General features: G+C 43.2%; 1 protein-coding gene across 1 annotated transcript; it reads right to left on the bottom strand.

The window, feature by feature from the left end:
• Positions 1 to 1,373: 1,373 nt before the first annotated feature.
• Positions 1,374 to 3,573, bottom strand: LOC117454772 (niq CART3-like). The gene is made up of 4 exons (XM_034093945.1): positions 3,471 to 3,573; positions 3,264 to 3,386; positions 2,180 to 2,251; positions 1,374 to 1,623 (listed from the first exon to the last, which is right to left on the bottom strand). Exons 2-4 carry the CDS (start codon positions 3,375 to 3,377, stop codon positions 1,516 to 1,518), a joined length of 294 nt encoding a protein of 97 aa, XP_033949836.1. The 5' UTR covers positions 3,378 to 3,386; positions 3,471 to 3,573; the 3' UTR covers positions 1,374 to 1,515.
• Positions 3,574 to 15,806: the final 12,233 nt, after the last annotated feature.

Below are 15,806 nucleotides of genomic sequence, written 5' to 3'. Positions count from 1 at the left end.
ATTATGGCATTTGTTATGTTTTGAAACTAAGCAAGTGAGAACATTTCAAGTGAGTTAAAAGTGCAATCCTGAAATATCTCATACAGTCCAAAGTGGACTGTGGCAAAGAAAAGCACAAAAGCTTCAAAACTGTACTGATAAAACAAATGAGAACATTTTGTAAATCAAGGCACATATGATTTGAACCAGCTCATGGTTTGAAATGGCAAACATTGAAAAGCAAAAGTATTATTAAAACCATGTAGCCTACTAAACATCACCTTGGTCCCATCATATACTCTGGGAAGAGAATATTTACTGTGCTTGAGAACTGGATCACATCATCATGTGAGGTTGAATTTGTGACCTGGAGATCATTTCAGCTGCAACATTAGCTCGTTGATAAGCTTGGGATATGAGATCTTTGTGTAGCCATTCGTGGTGAAGGCATCTGTGCTATTGTATGCATTATTTTTGACCCAACATTTCTACAGGCATGGCACTATTTTCACATATTCTAGCCCTTGTCTATTTGTATACCACGAGCTGCAAAATGACCACCTAACCCCACTGCGCAGGCGGGTACTTGTTTAGATCTACCTGGGCAGGCTCTGTTTCGCCGTGGTGTCCTGGCTGGCACCTGCGGGCCGCAGAGGGGCGGCGGTGTTTCGGGCGATGAAGACTGCTGCTCCGGGGTTGAGGGCGGCGAGTCAGGCGGGAGTAAGCTAGTGTCCACAACGGAGGGTAACGTGATGTCCCCATCTGACCTGTTGCTACGGTCTGCAGTAGATGCAGTGTTGCTGGCGTTTAGTGATGGTTGCTTTAACAATTTTCGTATAAATGATTATCCACAGATGTGTGTCACTGCTGTGGAAGCACTTTGGAAATGATGCACGCGCAGCGGAGCAGGTCACGCGCACCTGACACCATTTGTTGTTTGTATTTTTCGCTCCGTTCTCTTTTTTGTATAGAGGGTGCATAACATTCAACTGCCCCGAAGATCCCGGCGCGAGGCCTGAAGGGTAAACACCAGGTTTACTAATCTACCCGCACAATGTGTCTGGTGTCGGAATGTCTCGCTATGTTAGTACATTGTTAAAAAACAAAACACCATTTAATTTCGGGTTAAAATGTGTTGTAACTGCGTTACTGAGCATTGTGGGTAATATATTACTCACATTTCATTAGTAATGCGTTACATTACTTCGTTACAGCAAAAAGTAATATAGTACTGTAACTACGTTACTTTTGTAACGCGTTACACCCAACACTGTTCGTTACACACAGATACTTTTACTGCAAATTCTTTGACTTCAGGAACTTGTACTGTGTATATTTGTTATGCAGGTACTTTAAATGATGGAGTCATGTGAGCCGAGCAGCTTAATGAAGAATCTTTATTTTAAGAAAAGGGACAGACACTGAAACTGAAACAGAGATGTGCAGAGAGACAGGTGTGTGTGTGTGTGTGTGTGTGTGTGTGTGTGTGTGTGTGTGTGTGTGTGTGTGTGTGTGTGTGTGTGTGTGTGTGTGTGTTCAGTAGCAGCGGAGGAAGAAGGTGTTGCAGGCCGTTCCTCTCAGACAGTCACACAGCCGACCGATACGAGGGCCATGTTTCATCGCACATCGCTCGCCCACATCACACTGAGAGGGAGACAGGAGAGAGGGGGAGAGGGAGACAGGAGAGAGAGAGACAGGAGAGAGAGAGAGAGACAGGAGAGAGGGGGAGAGAGACAGGGGAGAGGGAGACAGGAGAGAGAGAGGGGGAGAGGGAGACAGGAGAGAGGGAGATGGGAGAGAGGGAGATGGGAGAGAGGGAGACAGGAGAGAGGGGGACAGGAGATAGGGAGAGAGGAGGGAGGGGGAGAGGAGACAGGAGAGAGAGGGAGACAGGAGAGAGGGAGACAGGAGAGACAGACAGGGGAGAGAGACAGGAGAGAGGGGGGAGGGAGAGAGAGAGACAGGAGAGAGGGGGATACAGGAGAGAGAGACAGGAGAGAGGGAGAGAGAGATAGGGGACAGGGAGTTTTCTCTTCAAAATGTCCCTGAACACAGCCCAGAGACAGGAAGTGATGTCATTTGATAAATAAACATGTTTCATATTGATGACAGACTGTAAACGTGTTAGTGCAGAACAGGAAACACAAAGGATATGAATGAATGAATGAATGAGATGTGATTGATTGACAGCTGGTGTTACCCGGGGGATGACGCTGGCCTTCTTCTCCACAGAGAGAGACACACTGCTGTCAGCCTGATCCAAGAGAACAGCCTGCACACACACACACACACACACACACACACACACACACACACACACACACACACACACACACACACACACACACACACACACACACACACACACACACACACACACACACACACACACACACACACCACACACACACACACACACACACACACACACACACACACACACACACACACACACACACACACACACACACACACACACACACACACACACACACACACACACACACACACACAGTATTTATTTGCTCTTTAAAGGTGCATCAATCAGATTTTTCTTTTAATATAGTGAATTCAGAAAATGTTGAGCATAACCAACTCTTTTAGACATGATGTGTTTAATTCATAACGCTGACTTTCAATTTCAAATTAACATCGCCATTGTTTGCACTTGTGTTAAATATGTATGTGTACTAAAGCTGTCTGTGCAGTCAGATAAAGAACAGACTAATATTATGAGTTTTGTATTATTAATAGAAAAATATTTTTAACACATTAACCCACCACCTAAATGACATCAGATTTTATAATAATGAGTTAAAATAACTTTTGTAAAAATATTTCGATTTAATAATCTAACTCATCACTTAATAATAACATAATCCGTTAAATTGATAATTTCAACCTTTTGGATTAGCTTCTTATAAATCATCTCGTCACCCTATGGCTCTAACTTATTTTAAATGTATAATTTAGCTTCATTTATTCAAATTATCGTCACTAAATAATTTAATGCAACATAACCTGGCTTCATTGGTTAATATTAAAACGTCTTGATTATTAATAATTCCCTCTATGACATTTTCTTGACAACATTTTAAAATAAAAAAATGTCATAATTTGACCACATCAATTACATTTGAAAACATTGAAACCCTCATTAATTCTATTTCGATGTTCCCTTTAAACATTTGGATACAACTTTAATTAGCTATGATCTTTACGATATACAGAATAGAAGCGTGTAAATACGCTGCGGAGATCCTGTACGCAGACAGATGCCTCACCAGCTCTTTGTCTGTGAGTCCGAAGAGCGTCTCCGGTGACCTTTGACCCTGACACAGGGAGGTCAGCAGGGACAGACAGACGGACAGGTAGACGGCCGCACGAACACTCTCCATCTCCAGGAACTGAGCAAAACACAGAGCATGGTTTTCTACCCCTGAACTTCTCAAAGCTCTAACTACGGAACAGGGACACGTGAAGTCACTCACAGAGATGACGAAGGTCCTCCAGAAGATCGCAAGTATGTTTTCTTCTGTGGTGGCTATGTGCAGCTCCTAGGACTCTTTCTTCGTTGATGAAACGGTGTCTTCCTCTTCGTAGCCTCCTCTCTGATGCTGGCTCTGCCCCCGTATTTATAGCTCCTGCTGCTGTCAGATAGTATTCATGTATTCAGACATCAGATAAACTTGCCGACGTGTTTGGCTGTGATCGATGACGCGTCTGTGAGGTTAATATTAACATGTCGATGGCGTCCTGTGTGTTGTTGTACAGAGGTCAAGGGTCAGACTGTGACTCACAGCAGGAGGCTAAATTAACCTCGGGGGGCCGTCGGATCATGGACAGGAGTTTCTGGAAATGATGAGTCTGTGTCTCTGTAGCAGCTCCTCAGGAGGACTAAGGAGTGAACATCTCTCCACCTGTAGGTTCACTTCCTATCAGAGGTCAGAGGTCAGGCCTCTGTCTCTCCTTCTTTTAGACACTGTTTGTTGGACTGACCTGAGATCAGGAAGGTGATTTAAGGATGACGCAGGAGAAAGCTGCTCGTGCCCTTTTCCTCGTCTGATTATCATCTCCAGGCTCCGTGTTTCATTAACGCAGAAATGTCAGGAAACCTTTGCTGCACACAGCCATCGATAATCGGGGAGTACAAATACATCATACTGTAAGTGTACAAACATACAGCCATCGATACTCAGGGAGTACAAGTACATCACAAGTGTACAAACACACAGCCATCGATACTCAGGGAGTACAAGTACATCACGAGTGTACAAACACACAGCCATCGATACTCAGGGAGTACAAGTACATCACAAGTGTACAAACACACAGCCATCGATACTCAGGGAGTACAAGTACATCACAAGTGTACAAACACACAGCCATCGATACTCAGGGAGTACAAGTACATCACAAGTGTACAAACACACAGCCATCGATACTCAGGGAGTACAAGTACATCACAAGTGTACAAACACACAGCCATCGATACTCAGGGAGTACAAGTACATCACAAGTGTACAAACACACAGCCATCGATACTCAGGGAGTACAAGTACATCACAAGTGTACAAACACACAGCCATCGATACTCAGGGAGTACATCACAAGTGTACAAACACACAGCCATCGATACTCAGGGAGTACATCACAAGTGTACAAACACAAAGCCATCGATACTCAGGGAGTACAAGTACAATAAAAAATGGCAAAACAATCTGAAACTTTTTTGTGTGTGCAGCCGTTAACCTCATAAAAACAAATAACATCCAATCAAAAAATGTAACCTGCAGAAAGAAAACATGTCGAATAAATGTGAAAATCACGACATGGTGAAATGATCTGGTCGTGTTTTTGACGACGTTTGGAGTTTATTTTCTGTAGTTCGTAAAGCCCTGACCCTGTACATTCTGTATGAATAATAGCAGACCATCCATCTCCAGCTGCACACACACACACACACACGCACACGCACACGCACACACACACACACACACACACACACACACACACACACACACACACACACACATCTCAGCTCCTTTTATTCTGTTCAGGTCGAGCTATGGAACGTTCTCTTGTCTTCTTCTTCCAACATGTTGAATGTTGTCCACCAGACAGATGTGGAGTGAATGTTTCCTGTCTGCAGACTCCTGAAATAAACGTACAGCCCGAGGGGTCCCCACGCTGTGAGCCACTGACGGCTCCGTGTTCGATACCTGACATCTCCCATCACCATCAAAAGGCCCTGCACGCAAACCCAGGAATAACTGTGAGCCCTGGGGGCAGAGAAACTGCACTTGTTTGAGACGAGCGAGACCGACGCATACCTGCGCAGTTGCAATCGCCATCTTGCTAGTGCCTTGCATGATGGTTAGTCATTTTGTCCGACTTGCTCTGGAGGCTCGCCCACATGAGACGTTGAAATCTCGCGGGACAAAGTCGCCCGCAGCCTTGAGAGCGAGGCGCGGCGAGGCGGCGCAGCCTTGAGAGCGAGGCGCGGCGAGGCGGCGCAGTTCCTCTCCACGGGCTGCGGAAGCGAAATGCTTGATGGGAAACGGCTCGCTGGTATCTCGAGCTGAGCGCTCATTGGTGGTTTTTACCCCGTGCTGCTGATGAAACTCTCCCATTGGCTCGGCTAAAGTTTGTTGTTGTTTTGTGTCAGTTTTACGTCGCCACTTCCATTCCCATTTTTCATCATTGTTCCACAATGTTTATCATCATGAAATTAATATCTATATATTTTATACTATACTTGCACTGCTTACCGTTTTCATACTTTATATATCTTAGCATATTCATACACACTGTTCATACTGCTCACAGGCTGATATCTAGTGTATTCATACCCCCCACTGTTTATTCATCATTCAATTCATTCTATATGTTATTCTGTAGATGGTGTACATTACTTTCCACTTCACTGCTTGTTGCACCTGGTTAGAAGCTAAACTGCATTTCGTTGTCTCAGTACCTGTAATATGTGCTATAACAATAAAGTTGAATCTAATCTTGAGCAGGAACACATGTATTTACTTAGTACATATCTGACATTAACGATTAAACACATGTGCATTCTTTATAAATGCAAACCGAGTCAAGCTGACTCCGGAGGTGGCGGTATGCACCTTAAAATTGTTTGCAATCCGCCAAAAAACCGAGAGAAGAAGAAGAAGATGAAGCCGACTCCGAGCTGTCCGACTTCAGGCAAGCTTTTTGAGACCTCCAACGCGTCTCAAACAAGCCTATAAAGTCTGCGATGATAAAACCCGCCCATTTAGAGGAAAGATATGATTGGTCAATTGTACTGTCATTTGACATTACTCTCTCGTTTAGTTACTAGGCTTGTTTGAGACAAGCGAGACCTACGCAGACCTGCGCAATTGCGATCAACGTCTTGCTAGTGCGTTGCATGATGGTTAGTCATTTTGTCCGACTTGCTTTGGAGGCTCGCCTACATGAGACGTTGAAACGCCTCATGACGCTTTTTGAGATCTCCCCCGGCTGCGATCGGCTATTTTCGTCTACTTTCGAGACGCCCGCTCTCAAGGCTGCGGGCGTCTTTGCCCCGCGAGATTTCAACGTCTCATGTAGGCGAGCCTCCAAAGCAAGTCGGACAAAATGACTAACCATCATGCAACGCACTAGCAAGACGTTGATCGCAATTGCGCAGGTCTGCGTAGGTCTCGCTTGTCTCAAACAAGCCTAGTAACTAAACGAGAGAGTAATGTCAAATGACAGTACAATTGACCAATCATATCTTTCCTCTAAATGGGCGGGTTTTATCATCGCAGACTTTATAGGCTTGTTTGAGACGCGTTGGAGGTCTCAAAAAGCTTGCCTGAAGTCGGACAGCTCGGAGTCGGCTTCATCTTCTTCTTCTTCTCTCGGTTTTTTGGCGGATTGCAAACAACTTTAAGGTGCATACCGCCACCTCCGGAGTCAGCTTGACTCGGTTTGCATTTATAAAGAATGCACACGTGTTTAATCGTTAATGTCAGATATGTGCTAAGTAAATACATTTGTTCCTGCTCAAGATTAGATTCAACTTTATTGTTATTGCACATATTACAGGTACTGAGACAACGAAATGCAGTTTAGCTTCTATTAGATATAGGATAAGAAACAGAGATAGGGAGCACAACAACCTATCTCTTCGTCAGATGCACTCCCCCCCCCACTTAAGACATATAACTGCAACGAAAGTAACAACCACAATGCAATATCCTTTTCAATTTCAAAGAACACACATAGGGTTATTTACAGGTGTTGTTTTGTGTGGTAGAGGGTCGCTTTCATTGATGCCTTTTGCACCCCGTTCCGTTGTTTTGATATTCCGCTGAACTATACGCTGTGACGCAGAGATGGGGACTCAAGTTTGTGACTCGGACTCGAGTTGCAATTAAGTCGCACACACAGAGACTTCAGACTTGACTTGGACTCCTGCTCAAAAGACTTCGGACTCGACTTGGACTCGTGTTTTGGGACTCGTGAACAATCATTGTGTTTTCTATTTTTGGCGTATTAACATTAACATAATGGTAACACCATGGCGACCGGCGGCACACCTGCAGCTGTACCGCTTGTAATTAGGTTCAACTATAAAAACTTCGAACAAAACGCCGGCGGCACCAACAAAAGGAGTGCACACTGCAAAGTCTGCAATATTAAAATCAAGGATGCTGGCGCAACAACGTCGAATTTCATCAGGCACTTGAAAAGTCACCCGGAGAGGTCAGTCACATTAACGCATGGACGGTTAGCAAACATGTTTAGCTCAGCATCAGCTATGTAATGCTAACTTAGCTTGCTGCTAGCTTTGTAACTGAATATTTGAAAAGATGAGTGAATGTTTGCTTGTTACACTTGTCTGAGTTGAGTGGCGTTGACATCCAACTCTTGACATGACATAAAAAAGGTCGGTAACGTTAATCATTACGTTCCGCTGCCACCATCTACTGGCTAACGTTAAACGTAGACAAATACATAGTTACATACATAAATACATCTGTGTGTTTATAGGCAGGTTACAGGTTTATTGTTGACCACGTAGCGTTAATGTTACAGGTTTATCAGGTTACCATGACACTGGGTTTGAGTGAGAGGATAGAGGAATATGTTTATTTATAGTAGACTTAAAAGATGTCATTAGAGACCCAGTGTAATTAAACAATACGGTTGCATAGGTCAAATGTTAACATTTTTGTCCACTGGCCAAATGGCTAGCCTAGTGAATGTTGAAATGTTACCAGCCACTCAATAGATTGCCATTGTTATTTTTGGCTGGTGCGTGCAACATACAGTAGCAGCCACTTGCATGATTTACCAGCATTTGGATATAAACTTATAAAGAGATATCTACCATTAACACCATTTACCAAAATGGTGTTAATGGTAGATATCTCTTTTGGAACAGGTCATGTTTTAATATCACCAGTTCAGTATATTTCAGTTACTTGTTGCAGTTTTTCCTCATATTGCATTGCAATAGCCTGTTTAAAGTGATCATATAACAAACAACTAATCAGTACTGATACTGTATGCTAATAGATATAGGAGTGATAATAATACAGTAAATGCTTTGAACTTCTTAGATATAGCTGTGCAGTATTCTTAACAGACTGGATAGCAGCAGACAATAGAAGGCTTATTACAACCAGAAGAGACATGAGACTTTTATTTTTTAGAGACTTGAGACTTGATCAAGTCTCACCCCACAAAGACTTGAGACTTGACTTAGACTCGTGACCAAAGACTTGAGACTTGATCAAGTCTCACCCCACAAAGACTTGAGACTTGACTTGGACTCGTGACCAAAGACTTGAGACCAGACTTGGACTCGTGACCAAAGACTTGAGACTTGGACTTGCAAAAAAAAGACTTGTGAACATCTCTGCTGTGACGTAATAACTCGAGGGAAGGGGTGGGGGTCAGACGGCCTAGATATAAAAGTCACGGCTCGCCACTGGATTCTATGATATGCAAAGTATTGCGAAATGATATATTGCGATATTGCAAATCACATGCGCCATATCCATGTCCATCTTCCCTTCCTGGTTAAAAAATCTAAAATACTTTCACACCTTTGATTCAAACGCGACCGGCGCATTTCTAATTTCTTTCTCCGCTGACTCCATCTTTGTTCTGACTAACTTCCTGTCAATCCCACTGACTTTACCCATGGCCATGGCCACAAGAAAAAGCTCTGCAGCTAAGCGTAATTTAGCTTAACTTCCTGTTTTATTTAGATGCTTTTATTTTGAAGGCGACTTTGCGCAATTAACAGGAAGTTACTGTGCTCAAAGCAAAGAAATGACTGAGAAAAAGAACGGAGATAAAGTACAGACAGATATCAAAACATAAAGTATTAGCACCCCCGAAGAGGCACAAGGTTAGTGTTAACTGTAATATAAAAATGTGGTTTGTGTCTTAAGTCGATAACTTTGATAACTATTTGAAGTTCACTTGTTAAATGGTATGCTAAAGTAATGCTAATATGGATGTAGCTTACATTTATTTGTTGAGTTGTGTCTTTGAAAATCATCAGTCAAGTGTACGACCATCTTTCGGATGGATATGCTACAGTTTATATAATAAAATATCGATACTTGGCGTCCGTGTATCGATACAATATAGCAGCGTTACTATGCTGTATCGATTATTTCCCCCACCCCTACCGGCTGCATCACGGCCTGGTACGGCAGCCGCACCGCCCATCATAAGACTTTACAGAGGGTGGTGAAAACTGCACAGAACATCACCAGGACGGAGCTGCCATCCATGGAGGACCTCTACTCCCAGTAGCTCAGGAAGAAAGCCCTCAGGATTACAAAAGACCCCCATCACCCCAGCAACAAACTGTTCTGTCTGCTGCCGTCTGGCAGGCGGTACCGCAGCATCCGGACTAAAACCACCAGACTCAGGGACAGCTTCATCCCACAGGCAATAAGACTGCTAAACACCTGCACCTTTTAAAGAACATCCATAAACATTCATCTGTTTGCATCTTGTAAATTATTTATCTAATGTATTATATTCCATTTACCTGTATATGGACTCTTATTCCACTATTTCTATTTTATTTGTATTTACTTGCACATCTCAAAACATTCTCTTGCACTATTTTATCTGTTTTATTTGTTTTATGTCCTATATATATTTATGTGGCTCTGTTGGAGGCGCCTGTTAAGTTGTTCATTGCCATATCTACACTGTAGCTAATGTGCAGATGATGATAAAGCCTTGAATCTTGAATCAACAGCACCTAGAAAAGACCCTCAAAACTCAGCGTCTGAAAAAGAAGGAGACGAGTCAGGGACAGAGAGACAAGAATCACTGAGGGAGAGACAGAGTTCAGAGGCTGCGAGAGGAGAGAAGGAGCACCAGTTAACCATGTCATCTCTGCATGACACTGGTCTGTGTTGGGGAAATATTTTCCCAGGTCCATAACTTTGACCCAGTTTATTAGTTCATTCTGCCCTGACTGAGCACACGCACCTGTAACCTTGGCTGCTGTGCTCTCAGTGTTTTGTCTCCCTGTTCCTGCCTGCTGGCGTCAGCTGATAGAGGTGTTATGATTCTATCTTGTTATGCACAATGTTGATTATTCTCTCTGAACTAGCTAAACACACGGGTCTGGGGTAGAGATCTTCAGAATTGACATGGCAACTCTACCGTGAAGTCAGAACCTCTGGCTCTTGGACTTGTTTTGTGAATCCTCCGGCCGAAGCTCCAAATAAACCATCAGTGTTTGACATCAAAGCTCCAGTTCTCCCCGTGTTTCCTTCGTGAGTCGGTGACTCCCACTGCATTGCTACACAGAAGTTTCCCCCACAGTCTGTATGTATGGAACGGGGGCTATAAAGAAACCATTTTCAACCTGTGTTGCGGTCGAATTGTCCAAAAACCAGCTCCTATAGTCTTCTCCTATCCACTATTCCTTGACGTCTGTGTGAAACGTCACAGGGTTAAGCAATAGTGGTTGGGATAATTCGAAAGGACTTAGAAGAAGATGACCGGGCTTCAAGAGAATCCGACTGCACTGATACTATCAGGCTGTGGGGAAACTACAGTTTTCTGTACAGAGGACTACTGTAAGACATCTATACTTTGCACCGTGCTCTGATGGTGTTTCATACAGTGTTGGTGTTCTATGCTTTATGAATGTGGACAACAGTGTGGAGGTTTCCATATTGAGTTAAATAATTAAAAATAACATTAATTTAATCAAATATAATTTTAATATAAAATAAAAACGCATCATACTAGTAGATGCTCTATACTTATATACTAAATGTGAACGGTTTGGTAAATTGATATGAAAGATTAAATTAACAGGAGGCCCCTGACTGGATGGGACATTACTCTAAGCTTTAGTTTCGTTTTGACTGTACCATCTGAAGTGAGTCTGGACATGTCCAGTCTCACTCCCCAGAAGAGAATGACACTCCCCCACACATATGGGTATGTGGGTGCGTACTTGCTTCTGCTTCCGCTGGAAGGATATAAAAGCAGCAGCTCAGAGAGGAAGAAGACAGGGTTCTTTTACTGGGGAATTTAACCCAAGAGTAAGTTCTCTCAAATCATTGTGTGCACCAACTGAAGAGGAGACCCACTGAGATAACTTCGACTAAGTTAACTATCTAAACACTCAGAGAGTAATTTACCTCACCTGAGCTGAGGTTATCAGTCTCTCAGTCTGACAGCAGAGGACTCTCCTTCCACCTTGTTGTTGAAACAGCTCCTTATATCCGTTAGTGCAGCTAGCTAGCACCAGATGCTAACAACAATACATGTAACCGGTGCGCGTGCTTTCTCGCTCGCTCGCGCCACACATACACTAACACACACCCTCCCGAGCTTGAATGACACACAGATACCATTCAAGGGCATTAGTATGATCTGTATGAAAGTGGCCATGTCGGCAGGCCACATCATGTAGACAGCCAGTCACCCTCTGTGAGGCAGAGTCAGACCCACATTTGCGCAGCGTTGCGTTCACAATACATACGTATACAAAAATATCCTCAGGCCAGGCCATCGGGAAACCTCCCGGTCCTCCCGATGGTCAGTCCAGGCCGTCATGACGTGCCGCCGGCTGAGTAGTAAGAAGTGCCGGTACCACATGGGTACAAATCAGAAGTGCTGGAACTGCGTACCGGTGAGTACCGGCCCAATTCAAGCACTGGTGAAAACTACCCTTGAATGATGGGATGGTAGACTAAAAGCTTTAGGAATCCAAAGTACAACATATAATAAGTACGCTGTATCAAGATTGATGCAAAACAAGTGACATGTGACCTTTTTAGAGAGGTTTAGCAACAAAAAAACTCCACCTCTGGGGTGATTTGGGTGGAAATGGGGGTTTTACCGTTTCTCTGGAACCCATTGGTCGATTTTGGTGATTGACATCTCTTTCTGACCGTTAGAGCCAATAGAATCGAAGGGGGATCTCCCCACTCACACACATGCTAAAACAAAAAGATGGGGGCTTCGTGCACACAGTTGTGCACCAGAGTGAAGCTGTCTCTAGCTCTGGCATCTAGAAACGGAAAAGCAGGTTTATTGCTCATGGATTATCAGAAATCGTTTCAAGGGGACACAGACACATTGGATTAACCTATGGATTAACTTCAGCATCGTTTTTATCGTTTTAATGCCATTGAAGACCACTTTTGACCAGACTATGACACAGGTGAGCCATGTTAGCGTTTTTAGATACCTAGCGCCTGTGGTGGTTGCATTCTCCAGCCACCTTCCTTGTGTGTGTGTTTTCCCTTTCCCTGTCTGTGTGGGCGTGGTGCCTGTCACTCCTGGCTCCCGGCTCAAATCTCCACCAGCTGCAAACAGTTGAGCACTCTCCTCTGCGACACACCTGATTCCCATCAGCCATTACGGATGGTATATCAGCGGGGGCTCCACAACCTGTCAGCGCCAGATCGTTGTTAAACCCCAGTGGTAAAACTCTTAGCCTTCTCAGCCTTCTTAAAGTATAGTGACTATTTTCGCTACACCTGAATATATTCTTACCTGTTCTTCTTGTGCTCCAGGATTACGCTTCAGTGGATTACGTTCCAGTGGATTAAAACTCCGGAGGATACTCTTCAGTGGATCACGCTCCAGTGGATACTCTCCAGCCGGATTATCTCCTCCAAATAAAACCTTTGTAACACACTGCCGTGTCCTGCGTTTGGGTTCTCTCAGATAACCGTAACAGCGCCACATGTTTTGATGTATGTTCTTGTTATTATCTCCGTGAGTTTGTATCATTGAGTGACAATGTCTGCACCCATCGATTCTGTGTCATCTCACAATGTGAAACGATGTGTTGGATGTGCAGCAAAGATAAATAATAAGGTTTTGTGAGTGAATTTCGGTGCAGTCATCTGTTAGCATTTTTCTCTCGTTGCAAATTCAGAGGCTCAGCGTTAGCATTGTGGGGGTCTTTTTGAAAAGAAAATTAAAATGATCAGTTAGATGAGTTTCTTCCCGTTACATGGATATAAAACATTCATAGTTTATTAAATGAACATGCCCTCAGACACTGCAAGATGTTGTGGGAGGCCCCCGGTACCGGGGTCTCTGGGGCTTAACAGGTTAAAGAGTCCCCTTCAGGAGCCCCATACAGGACTCTTTCCAGGGTCTCCAAGAAGGCTGAATACTCTGAACTGCTGTTTGGTGCATAAGCACACACAACAGTCAGAGTTTTCCCCCCCATAACCCGCAGGCGTAGGGAGGCGACCCTCTCGTCCACTGGGGTAAACTTCAACAAAGAAGCACCCAACCAGGGGCTTGTGAGTATCCCCACACCCGCCCGGCGGCTCACACCTTGAGCAACTCCGGAGAATGCTGGGCATTTAACATGCATTTAAACAGTCCTTCGGCGCCACTCAAAGACGTAGTATACTTGAAATAGTGGCTCTTCAGCAGGTATACTCGACATTGAGAAACGGCCATGTGCTCCTTCACCAGAGTCCGCCATGACAGTTGCTCGCCTCGGATGAAAATCACTATTTTAGTGCTTTAAACAACTCAGATATATTAGAAAGTGCAAGCCGAAAACAGAAGTATTCCTCCTCTGTGAAATTCGCCATGGGACTGGTAGTGAAGACATTGCACGTGAAACGTGTTTAGCATGCAACAGTTTTCTCAGACATCTAAGCAGGGATGTGGGAAGGGGGGTGCTGAGGGGGCTGCAGCACCCCCATCTGTTGGCGGAGAATTGTAACTGCAACGCCAAACAGTTCACTAAACAAATCAATACAAACGTTTTATTTTGAGTTACTATTTTTGAGTTAGCATTTTAGTGAAAGCAGTCTATAAAAAGCTTCACTATATAAAGAAAGTGATAATGTGGTGTGCTATAGAAAATAAGCTGGTCAGTGCAGATAAGATCAGGGATGGGAGTTTTGTGAAAGCAGGGTTTAACAACTGGCGAAAGGCAGGGGAAACATTTAGGGAGCATGAGAAGTCCCATCAACACACAGGCCGTCAACAAACTGGCAGCATTAAAACGAACACCGACGAATGCACTGCTCTCACAAGCTGTTGCTAAAGACCAAATGACTGCATTTAATATGACGTTATTATACAGGACCGCCCAGTGGCATCGCCTAGACTGGCCTAAAAAAATGTAAAAAAATGTGTACTCCACATTCAGTTTTGAGTATACTACTCAAGTGAAGTTTTTAATGGGGGTTTATACAATGAAATGTTTTTTATTTAAAGATAATACAAATATTTAAGTTAAATATACTTGATTGTCATATGTACTGTGCTAACAAAATACCTAGATCAAAAGATATGAACATGTTTAAGTTAACGATACTTGATCTTTATATGTACAGTGTTAACACAATTCTTAGTTAAAATAACTCAATATATATAATGTTTCTTTAACTTAAAACAATATGTTTGTGTCACTTCAAATTACTAGTAAATAGAACTCAATTAATAAGATTATACTTTAACTTAAAACATTTAAGCTATCAGATACAGTACTCTTACTTTACTTCAATACAGTACTTTTACTTTACAGTCCAATTTTGAGCTCATAGAGTCCTATTGTAAAAAATGTTGAGTACCCCAAAGTCCTGAGAAATGTACAGTACAGTGTGCTCGGTTGGTAGAGCTGGCAGCCCATGTTCTGGGGCTTGGACCCCCTCCCCCGGTGTGAGACCCTTTCCCTCATGTCATCTGTCTCCCCCTTTCAACACTGTCACTCAATAAAGGCACTGGTAGCACAGTAAAACCTTTAGAAAAAATAAATAAATTGTAAAGTACGGGTCCCCAGCACATAAAAACCGCTGGATGCTAACTTTCATGTAAAGGGACATTTGCACAATTAATCTATATTAATTATATCCTATGTGGACAATAGTTAAATAGCTTGGGCGATTTGGACAGTTTTTTCAGTGGTTTTAGGGGTCATTGAGTATGCTGAGTCCATTTTTGACATTTTCAGTATGAAAATGCAGTTTGAACCAGGTTGTGGCAACATCTTTACTCTCTGTGGTCTGATTTTGATACATTTTGGATAGATTTGGAAGATTTAGGGGACTCTGGATCATTTTGATTTGACAGATTGCCTATATATTTGAAAAATAATGTCCACTGTAGACATAATGTTCATCTTGTGCTCTCTATATTCAATAGTCGCAACACTACTCATGGTAGCTAAGTTCAGCCAACAGAGTACAAAGATTGCCATTTTCTGGTTTAAACTGACACTTTTTATCCTGAAAATGTCAGAAATGGATTCAGCTTCCTCATAACCCCCAAAACCACACCGAAATTGTCCAAATCGGCCAAGCCATTTGTTTGTA

The sequence above is a fragment of the Pseudochaenichthys georgianus genome, chromosome 11, assembly GCF_902827115.2.
Source record: "Pseudochaenichthys georgianus chromosome 11, fPseGeo1.2, whole genome shotgun sequence".
NCBI lineage: Eukaryota > Metazoa > Chordata > Actinopteri > Perciformes > Channichthyidae > Pseudochaenichthys > Pseudochaenichthys georgianus.
The sequence above is the reverse complement of the archived record's forward strand: the minus strand, read 5'-3'. Positions and strand labels throughout refer to the sequence as shown.